The 19,263-nt window shown below is 66.4% G+C and overlaps 3 protein-coding genes across 4 annotated transcripts; 1 reads left to right on the top strand and 2 right to left on the bottom strand.

Annotated features, from left to right (window-relative positions):
• Positions 1-1,756: 1,756 nt before the first annotated feature.
• KLHDC8B (kelch domain containing 8B) lies at positions 1,757-5,375 on the bottom strand. 2 transcript variants are annotated; one of them, XM_040568748.1, is made up of 6 exons: positions 5,327-5,375; positions 4,333-4,821; positions 3,726-3,890; positions 3,316-3,540; positions 3,140-3,241; positions 1,757-2,399 (listed from the first exon to the last, which is right to left on the bottom strand). In XM_040568748.1, exons 2-6 carry the CDS (start codon positions 4,706-4,708, stop codon positions 2,203-2,205), a joined length of 1,065 nt encoding a protein of 354 aa, XP_040424682.1. In that variant the 5' UTR covers positions 4,709-4,821; positions 5,327-5,375; the 3' UTR covers positions 1,757-2,202. The 2 variants fall into 2 exon arrangements, with proteins under 2 accessions (XP_040424682.1, XP_040424683.1); XM_040568749.1 differs by lacking the exon at positions 5,327-5,375 and having other exon boundaries at positions 4,396-4,821.
• Positions 5,376-5,792: 417 nt separating this feature from the next.
• LOC121075451 lies at positions 5,793-10,262 on the bottom strand. Its single transcript, XM_040568747.1, has 5 exons — positions 9,968-10,262; positions 8,982-9,367; positions 8,425-8,585; positions 7,906-8,038; positions 5,793-6,564 (listed from the first exon to the last, which is right to left on the bottom strand). Exons 1-5 carry the CDS (start codon positions 10,251-10,253, stop codon positions 6,358-6,360), a joined length of 1,173 nt encoding a protein of 390 aa, XP_040424681.1. The 5' UTR covers positions 10,254-10,262; the 3' UTR covers positions 5,793-6,357.
• Positions 10,263-10,407: 145 nt separating this feature from the next.
• Positions 10,408-18,957, top strand: CCDC71 (coiled-coil domain containing 71). The gene is made up of 2 exons (XM_040568542.1): positions 10,408-10,502; positions 12,702-18,957. Exon 2 carries the CDS (start codon positions 12,763-12,765, stop codon positions 13,942-13,944), a length of 1,182 nt encoding a protein of 393 aa, XP_040424476.1. The 5' UTR covers positions 10,408-10,502; positions 12,702-12,762; the 3' UTR covers positions 13,945-18,957.
• The last annotated feature ends 306 nt before the right edge of the window (positions 18,958-19,263 follow it).

Here is a 19,263-nt window from a genome sequence, read left to right on the forward strand (position 1 = left end):
AAAACGTGCAGGAGGTAAGCGTGCTAATAAAAGAGAGAAGCTCTCTGCAGGGCAGGGGCTGCTGGCCCCACCAGGCTGGCACCATTGGCACTGGAAATGTCACTGCAGCAGGGACACATGACAGTGAGGTGCTCCTAAGCCGTGGCTTCCCTCTCTCACAGCTGGCACAGTCTTGCTTTTGAAAAAATCAGTGCCAGGCACCGGCACCCACTGCACAGCCCCCTGTCACTGGAAGGGAACGCTGCAGACGAGGTGCGCAGGACTGTCAGCGTGCTGGTGACTCAGCACCTGATTTATCCTGTCCATGCGATGCTTCCACAGGACAAGGTCATTAATCAGGTCTGTGTCTCCAATGCAACTCCATGATTTAGGGTCCCACACAACAAAAGTTGTGGTGAGAGTGAAGTTCTTACGAGCCTCAGCGGCTTCTGGAAAGGGCTGGCAGGCTGGGGAGAGGTACCACGGCTGTCCCCTCCCTGCACTCCTGGAAGAAAAAGTCCACCAGGGCCAAGCTTGTCAGGGGGGGTGTTGTGAAAATAGGACGCTGCTGCAATATTCACGGGAGAGGGCCAGAGCCCCCACATGCTGTGCTTGGAGGATGGGATCTCTCTTTCCAGCCCCCAGACCTCCCAGCACGGTGCAAGCTGCTGACTTTGTCCAGCTGCCAGCGCATGCCCCCCGCTGCTGAGGCATGGCTCAAACACGCATTCAGGGCCCCCTGCTGATCCTGCTTCTGGCACAGCTGTGGTTTCTATGGCAACTCCAGAGGTGGATGCAGGGATACTCCAGCCGAGGTACCAGGTATCCCAGGATATTCTTCCCAAAACAGAGGCGAGCAGCTCCTCTCTGACCCATGCCCAGCATTTCCTGTGCAGTGCCCCGGCACATGGCACAGCCGGCCACGGCACTGCTCTGGCTGCTGTCGCGCTCTGCAGTGCCTCGGCCGCCCGTTTCCCCCTGTGCTACCCACCCGAGGATCGCACCGTCCGTCTTCTCCGAAAGGTCAGGCATTCGCGCTTGATATTTACCCGGACCTGTGAGATCTTTCTAATGTCATCTCATTAAGACTGAATCCCTCGGCTGTGTCTGCGGCCGCTGCTCTGTGCTGTGGGGTGCGTGACTTTGCATGGAGCCAAAAGCAATAAGGCTCAGGCAGGACCACGGTGCTGAGCGACCTGGGACATCGGTCCCCACACCCATCTCGTCGTGCGCCCCTGAATGACACCCACAGACGTCACCAGCACTGAGCTTACCTTCCCATCCTGATGCCAGTAAGTGGGAAATGTGGTGTTCCTCCTTCCCCAGGCACCAGACCATACTCCAGCCAGTGTGCTGGTGCTATGGTGAGAACACGGGCTCCAGAGCAGCCATCCCAGGCAACCCAGGCAGCCGGCAGCCAGGTCAGGAGCAGCTGGAGGAGCACCCCAAGCTGGGCAGCAGGGTGGGAGTCCCGTGGGTAGCAGGAGACAGGGACCTCTTGTCTCATGTAGGAGATGTCTCTTCTCTTGCCAAGCCTCTTATTTCTCAGCAGCATTTTCCCGGGGTCTTCCAGCAGCCACCTCCATCCCGTCCTCTCTCGCGCTCCAGCTCCCTCTGATAAAACTCCTCTCTCTGCCACTGTGTTCACCCCCTGAAGCCTCTTTGCCCCGTGGTGCAGAGCCCTGTTGGGGAAGAGCTCGCTGGGCTCCCCCTTGGGTTTTCCCAATGGGCTGCAGCACATCCCCGCCCACAGCAGGACAACACGACTGCAGCAGGGTAAAACTGCACGTGTTTCATTTATTCGAGGTGCTATGTCACCTCCTAGGCACTGAGCTACAGGGCACCTCTGCGCTACATGAGACATTGACTGGGTCTACGACAACACAGCACTCACTGCTACACACACGGCACGGACATGGGGCCGAACGGGGCGGCACGGCGGTGACAGCCCTGCCTCCGCGGCTCCCCGCGCCGGCGGCCTCGGCCCTCCCCAGGCACCGGGACAGCAGGATTTGTCCCTGGGCTCTTCTGCCGTGGGACAGCGGCAGCACCTGGCGGTGCGGGAACCCAGAGGGATTTCGGATGCATTGCGAATAAACCGTGGCCGCGGGACAGCGGCTCCCCAGAGCTGGGCCGCCCCTGCACGGGTGCACGCACACCCTGTCCCCGTCTTCAGGCACTTGGTGCTCCGCCGGGGCTGCTCCCCAGGCTGTGGGGTCTCTCTCAGGGCACCTCCCGCAGGCACAGGGCCTCCACGGCGCCGCTGGGGCCCTGCGCAACCCCGCCGATGACGAAGAGCAGGCCGGGCGCCGAGCAGCTGGAGCAGGAGCAGCGGCCGGTGGGCATGGGGGGCAGCGGCTCCCACCTCTTCCGCGGGAGGCTGAACCCCTCCACCGAGTCCAGGGGGCACGACTGGTTCCCTGCAAGAGACGGCACGGCCTCAGCCCCTCTCTGCGCACCCCAGGCTCTGCCGTACCCTGTTCGAAGGCTTTTAATGCCCCAGCTGAATCCCACTAATTGTGGCTGGTCCCTGAGCCCTCGGCGGCAGGGGATCTGCAGTCCCAGCAGTAATTACACGGGGGCACAGCGGGATTAGCAGCATCCCCAGGGTGATGGCTGCCAGCACCCCACCGCTCGCCTTCCCTCCTCCTGCCCTGCCGCCAGCTCGGCGTGCCCCGAGCCCTGGCCGTGTGGCTGGGTGCTGCGGCTGCCCTGGGCAGCCCTCCCTGCAGCGTCCCCGCCGCTGAATGGCAGCACTGACCTTTCCCCAGCTCTCTCGGGAGAGGGATGCGGCGCTGCAGCCCTGCGCAGCCGGGCTGAGCCAGCATGCGGCGCACAGCGCCGGGGAAACGCAGCCGTGGGGCAAAAGCAGCCCTGTGGGGAGCACCAGCAGCCCCTGGGAAGGGCAGTAGGGTCTCCCAGTTTCGCCCACGCTTGGGGGGCACAGGAGGGCCGTGGGGGACAGATTTGGGGCTGTGTGGCTGCTGAGCATGCAGCAACACTGCTGTGGTTTTGTGCAGCCCTGGGGCTGTGCAGGGGGTGAAAGATGAGAGGTGTTCATGCACCGAGAGCCCATCTCCCCACCGCTGCTGCACCGGTCAGCAACGTGCCGCAGAGGACGGGGAAGGGAACGCGGCCGCACGGCTCCCCCAGGTGTTACCGAGGCCGCCCACGGCCACCACTCGTCCTCCCAGGCAGCCGGCCACGAAGTCGGCTCTCTTCTCCCTCATGCGGATGGCGCGGCTGGGCTTGCTCCAGGCACCTGGAGGGCAGAGGCCGTCAGCATCGCCCCCCAGACCCCGCGCTGCAGGCACCATCCGGGACGCCGGGGCTCACCCTGCACGGGGTCGAACATCTCCACGGTGTTGACGAAGTGGGGTCGGGAGTAGAAGTTGTGGGGCCCCGGCTGCTGCAGCCCCCCGAGGCTGAAGAAGACGCCGTCGGCCGCGGCGCAGGCGGCAAAAGCGCGGCGGCTGGGCACGCTGGGGTAGCGCGTCCAGCTCCTCGTCTCCAGGTCGAAGGCCTCGAAGGCGGTGACGGGCAGCTTGCCCTGCCGGCCCCCTGCACACAGACGAGATGCTGAGGCTGCCGGCACCCCGAGGGGCAGCCGGCACCGCCAGCAATGCCCAGCTGCAGTGCCGGGGCATGGTCTGCATGGAGTGAGCTTGAGGTGTGCCGGGGGCTGTGGGGGAAATCCCCCCCGTCCACTGGGGCAGCCCTGAGGGGTGCTCGGCTCGCCCACCTACCCAGGAGGAAGATCTTGTTGCCCTGCAGGAAGGCGGATGCCCCGTAGCAGGGGGTGGGCATGGAGGGCAGGGGCTGCCAGTGGTCCTTTGCCGGCTCGTAGACGCGGACCAGCGCCTGCGGAGAGGTGTCTGCTCCCATTCCCCCCAGCGCGTAGACGGCACCGTCTGCGAAACCAGCAGGGGTGAGGCAGGGAGGGCTCCCAACCCCGCGGCCAGACACCGCTGCGGGGTGGCTGGGGACAGCGGGCACGGCGAGGCCTGATGCCGGCAGTGCCCTGACCCCGCTCGGACCCCTCGCCCGCCCCAGCCGCCCGGAGCAGAGCCCGGCACCAGGCCATCGGCTCTAATTATCCTCGGCAGCACCATCTCCCTGGAGACACCATGGCAACACAGCCATGCTGCCAAATCCCTCCTGCCGCCGCCGGCACCCCTGCCCGCGCCCACCACGGCCCCGCTGGCCCCCTGCCCCAGGGTGATGCCAGTACGTCCCCAGCCCGGGAGCCAACATGCGCATCCTCTACGGGACCCTCATCCACAGGCTGTGCCGAGGCTCGGAGATGAAGTTCGGACAGAGCCCGGCGGCTGAGCACCCATCCCCATCGCCCACCTCTCTGCACAGCCGCGATGCCCATGGAAGGCTGGGCCAGCGCCGCCTTCTTCTCCCACTTGCCCTCATCCACGTGGTAGACCTCGACGGAGGCGAGGGGGCTCTGCGAGGCGTCCACGCCGCCCACCACCAGGATCTGCTTGCCCACGGCGAGGGTGGCGGCACCGGCCCGCGGCGTGGGCAGCGGCGGGAGCGTGGTCCAGCGCTGGGCCGGGAGGTCGAGCACCTCGGTGGCGCCCAGCGCGCGCCCGTTGCCCCCGCAGCCGCCCAGCACGAAGAGCTGCCCGTCGCGGTGCGCCGCGCTGCAGTACACGCGCCGCGTGGGCATGGCGGGGAAGGCGACCCACGCGAAGGCGCCCGCGCCCGCCGCCGCCATGGGACGGCTCAGCCGCCCGGGGGGTCCCCGGGCCCAGGCCCCGCCGTGCCACCCATCCGGCCCACGGTGCCGGCGGGGCTCGGCTTGGCGCTGGCCCGGATCCCACCGGGCTCCTGCGGGGGAGAGCGGAGGGGTCAGCACCGGGCACCGACAGACCCCTTCGGGAGCCCCGGGAGCGGCATGGCTCCCCGCTGCTGGGCTCCCGGTGCCCGGCACGCACCCCACGGGGTTCCCAACCCCGGGGACTCCCGGTGACCAGCCCGTACCCGCCTGCCCTCCCGCTCCCCGAGGTTCCCGGTGCACGGTCCCGTTCCCCCGGGGGCTCCCGGTGCACGGCCCCGGCCCCCCCAGGTCTCCCTCTCCCCGGGGCTCCCAGCGCATCCCCCCCACCCCGGGGGCTCCCGGTGCACGGCCCGCACCCCCCGCTGCTCCCGCACCCCGGGGTTCCCGGCGCGCACGGTTCGCGTCCCCAGGGGCTCCCGCACCCCGGGGTTCCCGCTCCCCGCCCCGGCCTCCTCCCGGGGCTCCCGGTGCGCAGCCCCGGAGCCGTCCCGCCGCCCCCGGGCCGGTCCCGCCGCCGCAGCCCGGGAGCGGGGCAGGCACCGCAGCCGCGCTCACCTCGCCGCCCGTTCCGCCGCTCGCAGCTCCGCGCCGCCGCCCGCCCCGGGTCCGCCCGCTGCCGGTGGGGGCGGCGCCGCGTCCGCCCGCTCCCGTTCCCCCCCCCCCTTCCCGGTACCTGCCCCCGGGCCCCGCTCCCGCCGTCCTGCCCGCCCCGGTGCCACCGGGCTCGCAGCGCCCTGCCCGGTTCACCGTGCGCCAGGGAGGCACCGGAGGGAAGGGGCCGGAGCCCCCCTGCCCGCCGCCGCTGCCGCACCGGGGCTCGCCCCCAGGGGATCCAAGTTTGGGGGGCACGGGGGGGGGGGGCGACCAGGACCGGAGGCAGGCGGGGGGGAGCCCACTGCGCCCTCACCGCCTGGAAATCCCTCCCCACTTTGCTGAGCTCCGGGAGCGAACGCGGAGGGAAAGGCGCATCCCCTGGTCGCGCAGGCAGAGGTGAGGGCAGGAAGGGAACTCACAGCAGGAACCGGGTAGGAAGATTTGCTTTAAAATCAGGTGGAAGTGGCAGGGAGTCAGTCCCCAGCGCTGTTAGGGAGAACAGCGTGGTGCGAGCGGCAGCCGGGCGTGCCGCAGGTAACGCCGCGCTTCCCCGGGGCACCGGCGCCGCACCAGCTGCCCCTGCAGGACGCAGGAGCGGGAACGGAGATGAACAGCAGCGTGGCTGCGTGCGGGGCAGCAGCAGGGCCCTGCCCCGCGAGCAGAAGGACACCGAGAGCCCCAGCCCTAGCCCAGGAGCGGGCACAAGGGGCAGTACCGCCAGCAGAGGGGCTCCAGCCGGGCAGAGAGCTCCCACACCGCTGTGAGGAAAGGAAAGCAGTTTCCTCCAGGGTTGCCTTCACACAAGCTCCCAGGACACTTGTGTTTGGGCCCGGGGGGTTCCCGGTAGGACGGAGTGGACACGTCACACGTCGGAGAGGGGAGGGGACGGCTCAAAGCAAAGCCCAGCCCGGGACTTTGTGTGCAGCAGGAAGGAAGCAGGGGCACATCCCCGTCCCGAGCCCCTCGGCCCTGGCCCCGCCAGCGCGGAGGCATCACTGTCCATCGCACTGCTGGCTCGGGGAGCTGCTCTCCATGCGGGCCAGGTAGCGGTCATAGTTCTCCTCACACCTCCTCATGCAGCGGAGGAAATAGTCCTCGTCAGCGATGGCCTCCAGGAGGTCGGTCTGCACCAGGCAGACGTCGTACAGCTCCGAGGTGGGCGCGCACCTGGGGCTGCTGCTGCCTCGCTCCGAGAACACCTGCGGGGAGAGCAGAGCGCAGAAGCACCCGCATCCTCTGCGGGCTGTGCCTGGCACGGGCACAGCGCCCGGGAGCAGCGCACGCAGGTGGGGATCCTTCCTCCCTCCTCGGCCAGCGGCTTTCAGCTAACTGTATCTCCTGCAAAGCAAGCTGGTGGCAGAGGGCAGGGGTCCCGTTTACACTCTAGAGATAGAAGCTGAGGTTTCTCCGGATGTCCCCTCCCTCCCAGATGGCTCTTTTGGCTCAGGACCAGCTCATCACATGTGGCTTGGACTCCCCCGAGGAAAAGGCCGCACCAGGCAAGTGGAAGAAAACCGCACTGTGATGCTGCCAACCCCAGGAAAACCTCTGCCAACAGCTCTGCCGTAGCTGCCACAGCCTGCTGCCAGAACAAGCCGTGTGCTAACGAGATAACTTGATCCCACCTGGCTGGTCTGGTGCCAGAGGAGCCCTGAGGTTATCTTCCCTGCTGCCCCGAGAGGAGACGAGCAGCCCAATTGACCCAGCCGTGCCGGCTACAGATGGTGAAAGGCAACGCTCCTTGATCAGGGAGGCAGCCTGAGGCTGAAACGCAGCGCTTGGAGCTGTGTGAGCCGCTCTCTGGCTGCTGCGGACACGCAGGGCAGCAGCTGCTGCAGGCAGGGACCTCTCAGCGGAGCCTTCTGCATTAATTCACCTGAACCAGCCCAGGCACAGGCTAAAGCCTCCAACAGCTCTGCTCTGGGCAGTGACAGCTCCTGTCACCAGCCACAAATCCAGTAATTGGAAGCGCTGTTATGGAAATGAATATCCGACGAGCGTGCCATCCTTCTCCGTGCCCCGGGTGCCCTGCAGACCGTTTCCCAGCTGCTGCAGGCTTCCTCCTGTGCTGCCTCCTCCCGGACGGAAACGGGCCGGGGTTCAGACTCACCCGCGGAGCTGCAGCTCCCGTGCAGGCAGCGACAGTTTGCCCAGCTGCCGAGTACCTTCCTGTCTGCCTAAGCGTTCCCTCTTTCATGCGTGCCCCACCGCAAGCAGTGCCCTTTAAACGCGGTGCCAGGACAGGCTGCGGCCGTGCAGCGCGGCTGGCTGCCGCTCCAGCAGGGAGCGGGGATGACTCAACCCCGGCGGAGCGCAGCGGAGGAGCCCGGCAGCAGCACAGGCAGCGCACGCCTGCTGTTCTGTGCTCGGCCACTTCCAGCCTCCCCCCCGGCAGCCCCAGGCTCCTGGGGGGCAGCAACACCAGGGCGAAGCCTTGGTCCCCCCTTTGTGCTCTCGTACGAAGGGACCCAAACGTGTCTGCCCTAAGCAGGGACGCCCCAGCCCGGGCAGGTAGCAGCAGGGGGCGTTCAGCCGCCTACCTGGGGACGGACAATGGTGTCCGTGTCGTCCAGGCGGATGTTGTCGTCGATGAAGATGTGGTGAACGCTGGGATCGTGGGGGTCGATCCACAGGGGCTTCCCGCCCTGCGAGGAGAACTGATTCCCGGCCCACCTGAAACAGCAAGCAGGGCGGCGAGCCGTCAGGGGAGGTAGGTGAAGGCAGGCAAGTTGGCACCGACCTAGCGCCAGGGAAACGGGACGAGAGGCAGAGATGGTCCCGTCCCTCTGCCTACTGCTGCCTCCTAGGAAAAAGGAAGCATTTTGCAGCCAGGAGACAAATTAGAGGGCGTTCAGAGAAAATCAAGAGGTACACCAGGAGGTGGAGACCTGAGGAGAGACGCAAGAGCACCATCAGCCTGCCTACAGGCAAAAATGGGGAGCGTGGAAGTTATCGGGGCCGCAGCAACTTAACGACCTCAAACCCGGGAGCTATCTCAGGCCAGGAGAATCACAGAGGGGAAAACGCCCGATCCACTTCCATAACGCCCCGCGTCTCACCAGTCAAAGTGGTCCTGGAAGCCTCCGACTCCCTCCAAAGAGCTGAAGTAGTCGTAGAGCTCCCTCCCATCCTCGCGGGTGGCGAGCCGCTCCGCTCCCCTCCTCAGCACCACCTCTCGCTTGCTGCAGCGTATCTGGCCGGGAGTGAGGTCCACGGAGAGCTGCGGCGAGAGTTGAGATGTTTCCAAAGCAAACAGACCGCTGCCGCGCCGTCACGGACAGCGAGCAGCAGGGTGGGGACACCCGATGACAGCGTGGGAAGGCAGCGCTGGGGACGAGATGAGGCGTGCAGCGCGCACAGCCTGGAGAGCTTCCTCCCCCCGGGGGAATGGACGCGAGCGACCATCTCGATGCTCCCTCCCCTTGCACTCGTCTCTGTTCGCTCCCAGCTCGCCGAGGAACAACCGGGGGGCTTCTGAAGCTCGTCACTAGTGCTTGTATCAGCAGGCTGCCATCATCCGCGACGCAGAGACCCCTCTCTGGGGGAAAGAGCCCCCCCCCCGTCCCACCGGACCCCCCCGCAGTCCCACCAGACCCTCCCCGCGGGACGCACTCACCGCCAGGTCCCGCAGGGCAGGGAACTGCGGGTGCTGCCCATCCAGGGCGGAGCGCAGCGCCCGCAGCGCGCGGGGCAGGTCGGTGCCGAAGGTCCTGAAGACGACGGCGAAGGCCCGGCCGTCGCGGTGCAGCGCGTCCAGCAGGCGGAAGAAGGAGGGCAGCAGGAGGTGGTAGCACTCGCCCTGCTCGTCCCGCAGCGACAGCTCCTCGTGGGGCTCCCCCGGCCAGGCCAGTAGCCGCAGGTACCGCGCGTGGAGGCCGCCGAAGCGCTGCCCCGGGCCCGCCTCGGTGAAGGCCGGGTCGCGGCCGTAGCAGCAGTAGTAGCTGACGGCGTCGGGGCAGGGGGCTCGCAGCGAGGGGCGGTCGCTCACCCACTGCCACTCGCCTGCGGGGGACAAGGGCGCTCAGCCACCACAGCCCCTCACGGGCCTCGTTCCCAAGCGCCCCGGTACCCCAGGGCCCCGGTTCCCCCGGTCTGTCCGGTGCCCTGGTCCTCCGGTCCCCGGTCTCCCAGTCCCCCACCCTCCCAGTACCCCAACTTCCCCATCCCCAGCCTCCCGACCCCCACGGTTGCCCTGGCCCCCCAGCCCCCCTGGTTCCCCCGGACCCCCGGTCTGCCCGGTCCTCCTACCCCCAGCTCCCCAGTCCCCGGTCCCCCAGCCCCCAGTCTCCCCAGTTCCCCCGGTCCCGCAGCCTGCCGGTACCCCGCTTCCCCAGCCCCCAGCCTCCCACCGCCCTGGTTCCCCTGGCCCCGCGGCCCCCCCGGTTTCCCGGTTCCCCAGCACCCGGGTCTCCCGCCCCCCTGTCCCCCGACTCTCCCGGTTCCCCAGCCCCCCGGTTTCCCGGTTCCCCAGCTCCCGGTTCTCCCACCCCCCTGTCCCCCCTGTCCCCCCGGTCTCCCCAGCCCCCCCAGCCCCCCGGTTCCCCCGCTCCCCCGCCTCCCGGCCCCCCGGCCCCCCGGCCCCCCCGGTGCCCCGCCGCTCACCGTCAGCCCCGGCGCGGCCCCACGTGGCGGTGCACAGGAAGCTGTTGAGCGCCGCCCGCGGGCCCTGCCCGGACACGGCGTCCGCCGCCAGCACGGTGTTGTTGAGGTCCACGTGCAGCACCAGCCGCCGCCGCCGCCCCGCCCGCCCGCTCATCGCCCCCGCTACCGGCACCGGAACCGGAACCGGCGCCGCGGAGCCGCGTGCCTGGAGACGGCGCCGCTTCCGCCCGGCCCCGCTTCCGGGGCGCCCCCTGCCGGGACCGGCACCGGGGCCCGCCGTTGCCATGGCAACCGGGCACGCGCTGGGCGCTGGGCGCGGCCCAGGCGGGGCGGGGGCGTGGCCGAGCCCCTCCCTCCCCGCACCGGCGGCGGCGGGGGGGCGTGGCCTAACCCGACCACCGGCGGCGGGAGGGGCGTGGCCTCGAGGGGAGGCGGAAGCGGAAGTGGGCGGTGCTTCCGGCGCTCCGCGGGCGGCCATGTTGGAGCGGAGGCGGCGGCGGCGGCGCAGCGGCGGGCGCGGCTCTGGCGGCGGCCGGTAGGTTGGGGCCGGCAGGGGCCGGGCCCCGCGCTCCCCGGGCGGGGGCGCTGCCGAGCCGGCCCGGCCCGGCCTGCCGCGGCGGGTCGAGCCTTCCCCGGGCGCTGTCGAGGCGGAGCCGCGGCTGTGCGGGCCCCGCCCCGCTCCGTTCCCCGCCCCTCCGGGGCCCGGCGGAGCGGCCGAGCGGCCGAGCGGGGGGGGCGGGGCCGGGCCCGGGGCATCCCCCCCCCCGCCGGGCCCTTCAGGCGCTGCCCGCCCCCTGCCCGCCCCCTGCCCGCCCCCCCCGAGCCCTCCTCGGGCGGCCCCGCCGAGCTCCCGGGGCGCCTCCCTCCGCCGGCGGCGGCCCTGCCCGCAGCCCCGCTCTGCCCCCGGCAGCCCTGCGCCCCGCGGGGCTGCCTCCTGCCGGCACCGCTCGGTGAGCGGCCGCGGCAGCGTCTGCGCCCCTGCGGCAGTTTTTCTACGTCCCCGGGTAGGGCGTCAAGCGAGCAGACGTGCCGCCGAGCGGGCAGAATCTCTCGGCGTTTGCCTCCTTCTTGGCACCGCACAAAGCGAGGCTGCGGGGCCGGCTGGATGCCGTGTGGCAGCGACCGCCTCTCTGCCACCAAACCGCCCGCCGAGCTGGCCTGGCTGCTCCCGGGCTCGGCGCGGCCTGAAGTTCCCGGCAGAAGACCCTGAGTTTTGTGGTGTCAGTTGGGCTTCCCCGTTGGCTTCGCGCCCTCTGACGGACTGCGATTAGACGTGGTGTCCTCCCCGGCCCCGCGGTGCCCGCTGCCGCCTGGTCGTTGCGGAGGTGGCAGCCCTCGCCAGCTGCTGACGGCGGCCCGGCTCTGTCGGAGCGCCTCCCTCCTGCCTCCCCTGCCCGCGGGAGTTACCCTGAGTGTTGCAAAGCAGCAGCCTTGTCCTCCCCCAAATCCCTCTCCTGCTGTGACGTCTGCAGGGCACTTGGCTGAGATTAGTCTGTCATGTGGAGGCTCTTACCCCCCCCGCTGACCTGTGCTTCCCCTCCTGCCTCTCCTTTCGGCTGGTGTTGAGCTGTGGGTTAGCGTAGTTTCCCTCTCTGTGCGGCCCACGGCCGCGCGGGGCTCTGCTCCGTGACGGGCGCTCCCCAGCTGGTGCTCTGGGAGGAACGTGGGGTGCCAGCAGTTCCTCGCCCTGCTCAGGTGCTGATTGCTCCACCGCAGCTTTCTCCCCTGCACGTTGCCCTCTCCACTCGTGCCTCCCACACCGTCAGCGTGCCACTGGCAGGGATTGCTCGCTGAGCCCTCCGTGCCCTTTGAGAGGTACCCGTGAAGGTAAAGATTCGTAACCTCAGCCCCAGCCCCGCAGAACCCTGCTCTTTGCTGCCCTGCCTTCTGTGAGCACCTAGCGCTTCGCCCCAGCTGCTTCGCGCCGCGGAGCCCGATCCGGGCGCTGTCCCTCGGGCCGTCGTTCACGCAGCCCCGGCGACGTCTGCTTCCTCCGTGCCCGCCCCACTTGAACTTCCCACCTCCTACTCGCCTGGCAGCGAGCGCCCTCGGATCGGCAGGAGCGTGCTGTGACGGCGAGCTGTGAGCCGTCGCTCGGGCACGGGAGCAGCGAGGGGTGGCGTTGCCCTGCCGCAGCGTTCGGCATCAACGAAGCCCGGCTTAAATAGCTCCAGCTCTGCTGTCGGCCCCTCGGAAGGATGCTGCGCGTTTGGCAGGGACTCACGATCAATTTTTGAGCAGAATCAGTTAGAGAGCTGGAAAATTGAATCTGACACCGATGGTGCTGAGGTGCCCAGGCTTCTCAGTTCGTCGGCGGGAGCGTTGACGTGGCTCGGTCGTGGTGTTCTCAGTACGTGCGCGGGGAAAGGATTTAGGGAAGGGCAGAACGAGATCTGGGCACCGGAGGCCGGGCAGTATCACGCCAGATGGAAACGGGCTGCGGATCTCACTGAGCTGGCCGCTGGAACCCTGCACCTTGGGATGGGCTAGGTGGGATTGCCTGAAATCTTTGCTTGGGACTGAGGATATTTCTGCGAGGGATGTTTTAGTTTTACTGCAGGGAGAATTCAGTGGCAGAGTTTTCTTGCTGCTGCCGCCGGCTTGAGTTAAGCACAGACTCCAGCCTGATGGTTGTGAGTAGCCAAAGCCTAGGCTTAATGCTTTCGGGTCCCCGCTTATAAATGTGAGATGCTTTCAGCTGCTGTAAGCTAACTGTCTTCTCTCTCCTTTTGAGGTGTCGAGGGTTATTTTTCCAGTAATTTGGACCTTTTTGAAGCGCCCGATTGCCTAATGCCATGAATATTGCAGTGAACAATGCGGAAGAAAAAGCTGTCCATTCCTGGTCGAGAATTTCCTCTGCGGGACACAAAGTGCTGGAGGAAGCCCTCCGAGTCTTCAACCCCATGTCCAAGGACCTCTCCGACACGGAGACCCAGCTGGTGGCCTTCATCCAGGGCCTCAAGGAGGAGGGCTACCAGCCCACGATCCTGAGGAGCAAGGATGTGTACGGCTACAGCTCGTGCACCGCGGACACTCCTAGCCAGACGAAGGAGAGCGCGCCACGCGGCTGCGCCGCCGATCCCCCGAGGACTCCGGCTAGAAGCACCGTGGCCAAGGTGCCCGCTTCGCCCACCCGCCTTCCCCTGAACCCTCCCAAAGTCTCCGCCCCGCCGGTCTCCAAAGGGGACTCCACGAACCTGCTGCTGAGCTCCTTGAAGCAGAGGAGATCCGGCACGGCCAAGGCCTCGGCCGTGGGCTTTCCCGCCAGCATGTATCCCGACGTGTACCCGGCGGTGAGGCTCTCCGTGGTGCTGGAAACTCTGGTGCCGCTGAAAACCCCCGCCTCCCGGCTGGAATCCAAGCTCACGCGAGGGCCTCTTGGGATCTCGCCCTCGGACCTTAAACTCCTCAAGGCTTCCGGCCCGCCGAGGCAGTTCCCGTCGGGCAAGGCCGCTAAAATATCGAAAGGTAAGAGGTACAAGCGGTTGGTAAAGAAAGCCCCCGATTCTGCCACCCTCACTTTAAATCTTCTGAAGGGACCAAAGGGTGGAGTGCTGCAGGAGAGCAATGCCTGCAAAGCCTCGGGGGTCCTGAACGGGAGAATCACGGGCAGCTCAGCCCAGGGCTGCGCCGCGGCACCGCCGTCCAAGGCCTTGAAAATCAGAGCTAAGGAAGCCCTGGTGCGGAAAACAGAGTGGAAGGGTGGCAGCGCTTACCAGGAGACTGTCGGGCAGAAGAGGAAAAGAGCTGCAGAGGCGAGAGAAGCGCCGCAGAGGAAGAGGTCGAACGCCGTTCCTGTCCAAAGTAAGTCTCGACGGGCTCAGAGCACTTTGAACCTGCTGAAATTCCGGGCCATCAAGGTGGGCAACTCTTCTTCCGACGACGAAGTGAGGAGGAGAGCACAGAAGATTCTTCGAGTCAACCTGTCCCCCGTGATCCGAATTCAGCCCTTGTCCCGCTCTCACAGCGTCCCCTGATTTGCTTCACTTTGTCACTTTTTTTGTAAGTAATTACGCATGAGCCTGACACCGGGGCGGGGCGAAGGTTGAGAGCGACTTTGGGGCTCTGGTGTCCGGTGAGGATACGCCGACTAACCTGCGGACGGAGCAGCCTGCTCGTGCTGCTCCTGGCTGTCCTGCTACGCAGAACTGACTGCACCAGCACAAAACCATGTTTAGGAACAGGGGACGCTGCCTCTGGCCCGCGGCGAGCCGAGCAGGTCGCTTTTTTTTTTTCCTCTGGGCTCTTTTCTGAACGTGGCAGGCCGTGCTCTCGCGCAGGGGCAGAACACGTGACTTTCTCATGACATGGATGCACTGTGATAACGCTCTTTTTTCAAGCTGTACATTTACTGGTTTTATTTTGATCAAATTTTATAACTTTATTATCTCTATATCTGTATACCCGTACGTGTGCGCACAGCCCAGGAGCTGTGGGACGATGCGCTTCCTCCATCCCTGCGGGGTCGGGTCCGATAGCTTTCGTTCCCCTTTCCCGTCAGCCAGTCTTTTGTTGAAGGTGCCAGGGTTTCGTTGTGAGTCAGTGTTGTGACAGCCTGTTCTGGGCGCGCTCGGACGGCTCAGCAGCGGGCGGAATCGTAGCCACTTGTTTGTCTCTGGAAATGCCAAGCAACTTGCAGAAATACCAGCTGACAGTCGAGTATAGTTGTAATCTTACTTCCGGTATTACCTCTGCGTTAAAAAGTGGGGGAGCGTCCCTGGGCTGCTGCCCGCGGGTCTGCAGGACGTTTCCAGGTGCCTCCTCCGTTCGTCGGTAGCAGAAGCTCTGGAATCACCTCGGGGATCTCCCTCCAAAGAGCGATTCGGCCGCAGAACCCGGTGTTGTTCCGCCCTCTGGTGCCCCCGGCGCGAACGTAGAACGTGAACTGTGCCTGCGGCAGCCTCGGGGCTGGGGCTGTTGAGCAGAGCTGCTTAAAAAGTCCTGCCCGTGATGTAACTGCTTGGACGCGTCGGGAGCGGGTTCCAGGTGCTGGCAGAGGAGACACCCGCAGTGTCTGAACGTATGGGACGCGCCCCACCGGTATCCCAGGGGGATATTTGGGCCCGAATCGGAGCAGGGGCGTTGAGAGGAGCACTTCAGTTACCAACACTTAGGCGTGGAGAGTTTCTTTGTGTCGGTTCGTGTGGACGAAGCAGTAGAAGGGAGAACGGCTGCACGGGGCTGGAGAGCGGCTCTGCCGACCCCTGGGGCGCTGCGGGGAGGCGTGGGGCAGGTGGGACGGCTCGGCGAAGGCTCAGCCCGTCCCCAGGAGGCACCCCCAAACCGCTGCTGAGGGCTTTTGCCTGCGCTGGGGCGAGAACATGGACCGCACGCTGGAGGAGGTCGGGCGTGCAAGCTCGGGTGGAGCTGGGGCGTCCCGCGGGGACCTGCGCAGCCCCTGCGGAGCCCGGCGGCTCGGGGAGGGGGCCTGGCCCCGCACACCGCGGCGCTCAGGGCTCCGCAGCAGCAGGCCAGTAATCCACTCGTTCCCTCACCAGCTCAAAACGCCAGTTGTCTGACCTAGTAATCTGTGCACGTCGGCCGAAGGGACGAGCTCTGGGAAGCCGCAGCTCCGCGCGCGTCGGCTCCTCTCCAGCACCCGTCCGGATTTCAGCGCCTAACAGGAGGGGTCGGTGCCTGATCCCCAGCTCGGAGGGCGAGGCTGAGGCAGGGAGAGGAGTTTGGCGAGGGAGCGAGAGGGCGGAGGAGCTGGGTGTCCCGGGGCACAGCCCAGGAGCGCGGTGCTGGGGGAGGCTCGCCCCGGGAGGCGATGGCAGGCTCTGAATGACGCGCTCGGCTCCGAGCTGCTGTCCGGGATCGCAACTCGCAGTGTTCGAGACTGACCTGTGAATGCCGCTGGTTGGCTGCGGAGCAGGAGGGAATATTTTCTTCTGCTCCCGTGTCTTAAACTGCCTTGGCAGAGAGTTCCCTTCCCTGACATGGTGCTGGATGAGCAGGGACCCTCCATGCCTGTCCGCTGGCCAAAAATCGCTTTGTCCCTTTTGTTCCCATCCCGTCAGGCCTTTCTCATTCCCACGCTCTCAAATGCCAGCTCTCAGCTCACGCCGGAGTTTCTCTTTGTGGCCGTGTCCCGAGGAGGGCCCTGCGGTACCGCTGCTCTCGTGGCTTCCCGCTCCCGGCCCCGTATAAGGGCACCCGGAGCTGTCCCGGGGCCTCTCTGTGCACCACGAGACGTCCCCGCGGGGCGCCTGGGCTCCTCCGGGACGAGCAGCTGCTCACCAGCAGGGCCGAACGCAGCCCGAGCGGGAAGCCTGAACCTGAAGCCAACTTGTCTGGGTGCATCCCTCGCCTTCCTCGTGTTTCTCGCCCCCGCTGCGCCACTCCCTGCCCCCCCACTCTCCCGTCACCCCTCGTGTTTTGCACTTTGAGGCTTTGCCAGGCGAGGACTCGGCTCGCGCTGCGTAACCCATCACACGGAGCACGCCGCTGTCACGCCGCCCTGAGCTCCGTGAGCGCTGCTCTGCAGGGAGAGGCAAGTGGTGGAAGTGTCTAGGGCTGCGCTGGGGGACCAGCAGCGGTCAGTGCGGTCGCCCTTGGTGTTCCTGCACGTCGGTAACGCAGAGCACCGGGCCCTGAGCTCACCGGGCAGCGCTGGAGCTCGGGCTCGTGTCTGCTTTGCCGGTTCTCTGCCGTCCTGGTGTCTCCCCTTGCCCGTTGCAGATGAGTTTGGAGCTTGGCTGGAGTGATTGCAGCCTGGTGTTCGCAGAGAGGCTTTGTGGCTCCGGTGCCAGTGTCAGCAGCTCTGCCTGCCGCTGGCTCTGCCGCCCTTCGTCTCGTGGTGAGGCACAGGCAGGAGGCTGCAGGGGGGCCGTGCCGTGCGCGCTGCTGCCTCGGGAAGGCCAGGCGGGTACCGAGCAAGGCTTGCCTAAGACCTGGCCTCGGCAGAGATCCCCAGAGGTCCCTTCCACCCGTAATTATTCTGTGGCAAGTCGGATCATTTGCCTTGCGGGCACCTGCAGCAGCGGTAACGGCGTGGCGCGTGGAAAATGTGTTGCCCGGAGTGGCCTGGTGCGTGCCGAGCGCGCCGCGCGCGGGTTGTTCAGACCTGTTGCTGCGTTAGTCACTTCGAATTCATCCAAGTGCCTCACCTGCGCTGCTCTGGGCACCGTGACAGCCGAGAGCTGGGGAGACTGCAGAACGCTCGTACCACGTGGATTCCTGCCACTGTCACTTCTAGCAGTGAGTCAGGCGGCGGTCAAAGGGCTGTTCTTCAGACTGAGTTTGTGGAAGTCGTTTCTTCTTTTGTTCAGCTGCCAAGAAGCAAGAGTTTCTGCTTCGCCTCCACCAGACAAGGGCCGTCAGCTTCCTGCGTGCCCCAGATGTCCGTCAGCGAGGTCCGCGGGGAGAGCAGCTTGTCCAGCGGGGAGCTGACATCAGACACCAGGCTGAAATCCCGCTGTCCGCTGGTAGAAAAGTTCTAAAGCTCATGTGCACTGTGATCGCGTTTCACCGTCTGCCACTGCTTTCAGCTGGAGACGTTTCTCCTTGGCCTCTTCCCTGCGAGCCACGTAGCGTGGCGCTGCTGCTTCCGAACCGTTGGCGTTCCCCCCGAGAGCCAGCTGCAGTAGTGATCCTGTACAGAATTTCTTAAGCACTTTTCCACAAAATAAGGGATTATTTTGTTACTCCTCTTTTGTAGCCTGCCGGTCACCTGGGTTTTCCTCGCGCAGAGTCCAGCGAAGGGCGCCGCAGGGACGTCAGGGGCAGAATAGCTCCGGGGAGCGGTGCCACACGGCCCAGCCGGCTGGGTCCCCGTTCGTGCCGTGCGGGGCGGGTGGCTGAGCGGGGCACGGGCTGCTCGGGCGGTTTGGTGTGTCTGCGGGGAAGCGACAGCTTCTCTTCTCTTCGTGGCTGGCTCCTGAGCTCTGTCCCTGCCCGTCCCGCAGCGGTATGCCAGGCACGGGAGCTGCGGGCTCCGGAGAGCCTGGGCTGCCCTGCTGAAGCCAGCTCCTCTGCTCTCCTCGCCCCCAGCGCCCAGGAGCTGGCCCCGCTCCCCGGCTGCCGGAGCGCCCCCGCGCCTGCAGGCTGGTGCCCTCTGGAAGCCCTCGCAGGGAGGGCAGCGCTTCCCTGCGTGAGCATCCGAAACGACTTCCCCTGCAGGGATGATTAGGCCTTGCCCCTGGGGGAGTCCCTTAAAGGCCTTATTATCCTCCGGGACTCTCTCCTTGTTGTCTTAATTAGCCCTTTTGGTTCCTGTCGCTACAGGCAGCCCCTGTGAGAGTCCTGTGATTCCCACAGCCCCGGCCAGGCACGCGGTGCTCTTACAAAAGAGCGGGTGCTGCAAAGCTACCCCCGAAATACCTCCCCTCCTCCCCGGGCACAGCCTGCAGAGCATGGCGCTGGGGAGCGCGCCCCCGGTCTGCCAAAAACCCCGGGGCCCGCGACGGGACAAAGCTGCAGCGTTCCCGGGGAGCCTCACTCCTGGCGCGGAGGCACGGCAGCGGGGCTGCGGGACGCGGGGCTCCGGGTCAGCACGGGCTCCTCTCCACCAGCCGTCACCTCTCAGAGAACCGCCTCCACGCCGCAGCGCCCTGCTCCGCTCCAGCCGGGACCGGTGCCGCCAGCTCGGCCGCTGGTGGTGCCCAGCACCGGGGAGCCCCGGGTGGCACGGGGCAGCAGCCACCTGCCGTGCCCAGGCTGCTGCCGCCAGCTCCAAACTTTTGTATGGTGAATCCGCAACAACTGACCATCCATCTCGTTCCCGAGTGAACTTTTTACTGTTTCATTTCTTTGTGTAGAATGTTTCCGAAGGTATATTTAATGTTTAATATGAGGCTGGGCTGCTCCACACTCAGTGTTGTATATTTTGGAATGGCGTTGTTGAGCGAAAAGACGGCGTTAGTGTTATTCCACTCTCAGGAGGGAACGGGACAAAAAACAGCCTGTCTTTTCTCTTAAATGAAGTGAACTTTTTGTTATGAAGTCCTCGTAGGTGTCCAGCCCTTCAGTAAAATGGTGCTCAGAACCGCCCAGCGTGTCCGGCTTTTCTTTGGTGCTGCTCCGAGCCCCGTGGGGACGCTGCGGGGTGGCCTCCCCGCTGTGCCCCAGCAGCGCGCTGCCCCTGCTCTCCCTTCCCACCGATTCCCACCCTGTGAGGTTTGGGGTCGCCCAGACTCCCCGAAGGAATGCCTGGCTCGGGACGAGAGATGCTCCAGAGCAGTGCCACCGGTGCCAAGCTGGTATAAACCGGCACCAGCCCGCGTTCCAGGTGAGTTCCCGGCTCGGGGCCGCGCTGCCGGCACCCCGCCAGCCGCTGCCTGCCTGCCCACCCTGCA

This window comes from Cygnus olor, chromosome 10 (assembly GCF_009769625.2).
Source record: "Cygnus olor isolate bCygOlo1 chromosome 10, bCygOlo1.pri.v2, whole genome shotgun sequence".
In the NCBI taxonomy this organism is placed as follows: Eukaryota; Metazoa; Chordata; class Aves; order Anseriformes; family Anatidae; genus Cygnus; species Cygnus olor.

Bases quoted from the DNA above. Each gene is read 5' to 3' on its own strand.
- KLHDC8B (XM_040568748.1), bottom strand. From the start codon at position 4,708: ATGGCGGCGGCGGGCGCGGGCGCCTTCGCGTGGGTCGCCTTCCCCGCC. The intron at 3,541-3,725 runs GTAGGTGGGCGA...GTCTGTGTGCAG, and splicing joins CAACAAGATCTTCCTCCTGG to GGGGCCGGCAGGGCAAGCTG. The intron at 2,400-3,139 runs GTAACACCTGGG...CGTCTCTTGCAG, and splicing joins GGTGGCCGTGGGCGGCCTCG to GGAACCAGTCGTGCCCCCTG.
- LOC121075451 (XM_040568747.1), bottom strand. From the start codon at position 10,253: ATGGCAACGGCGGGCCCCGGTGCCGGTCCCGGCAGGGGGCGCCCCGGA. The intron at 8,586-8,981 runs GTGAGTGCGTCC...CTCTCGCCGCAG, and splicing joins CTGCCCTGCGGGACCTGGCG to CTCTCCGTGGACCTCACTCC. The intron at 8,039-8,424 runs GTGAGACGCGGG...TTGCTGTTTCAG, and splicing joins TTCCAGGACCACTTTGACTG to GTGGGCCGGGAATCAGTTCT.
- CCDC71 (XM_040568542.1), top strand. From the start codon at position 12,763: ATGAATATTGCAGTGAACAATGCGGAAGAAAAAGCTGTCCATTCCTGG.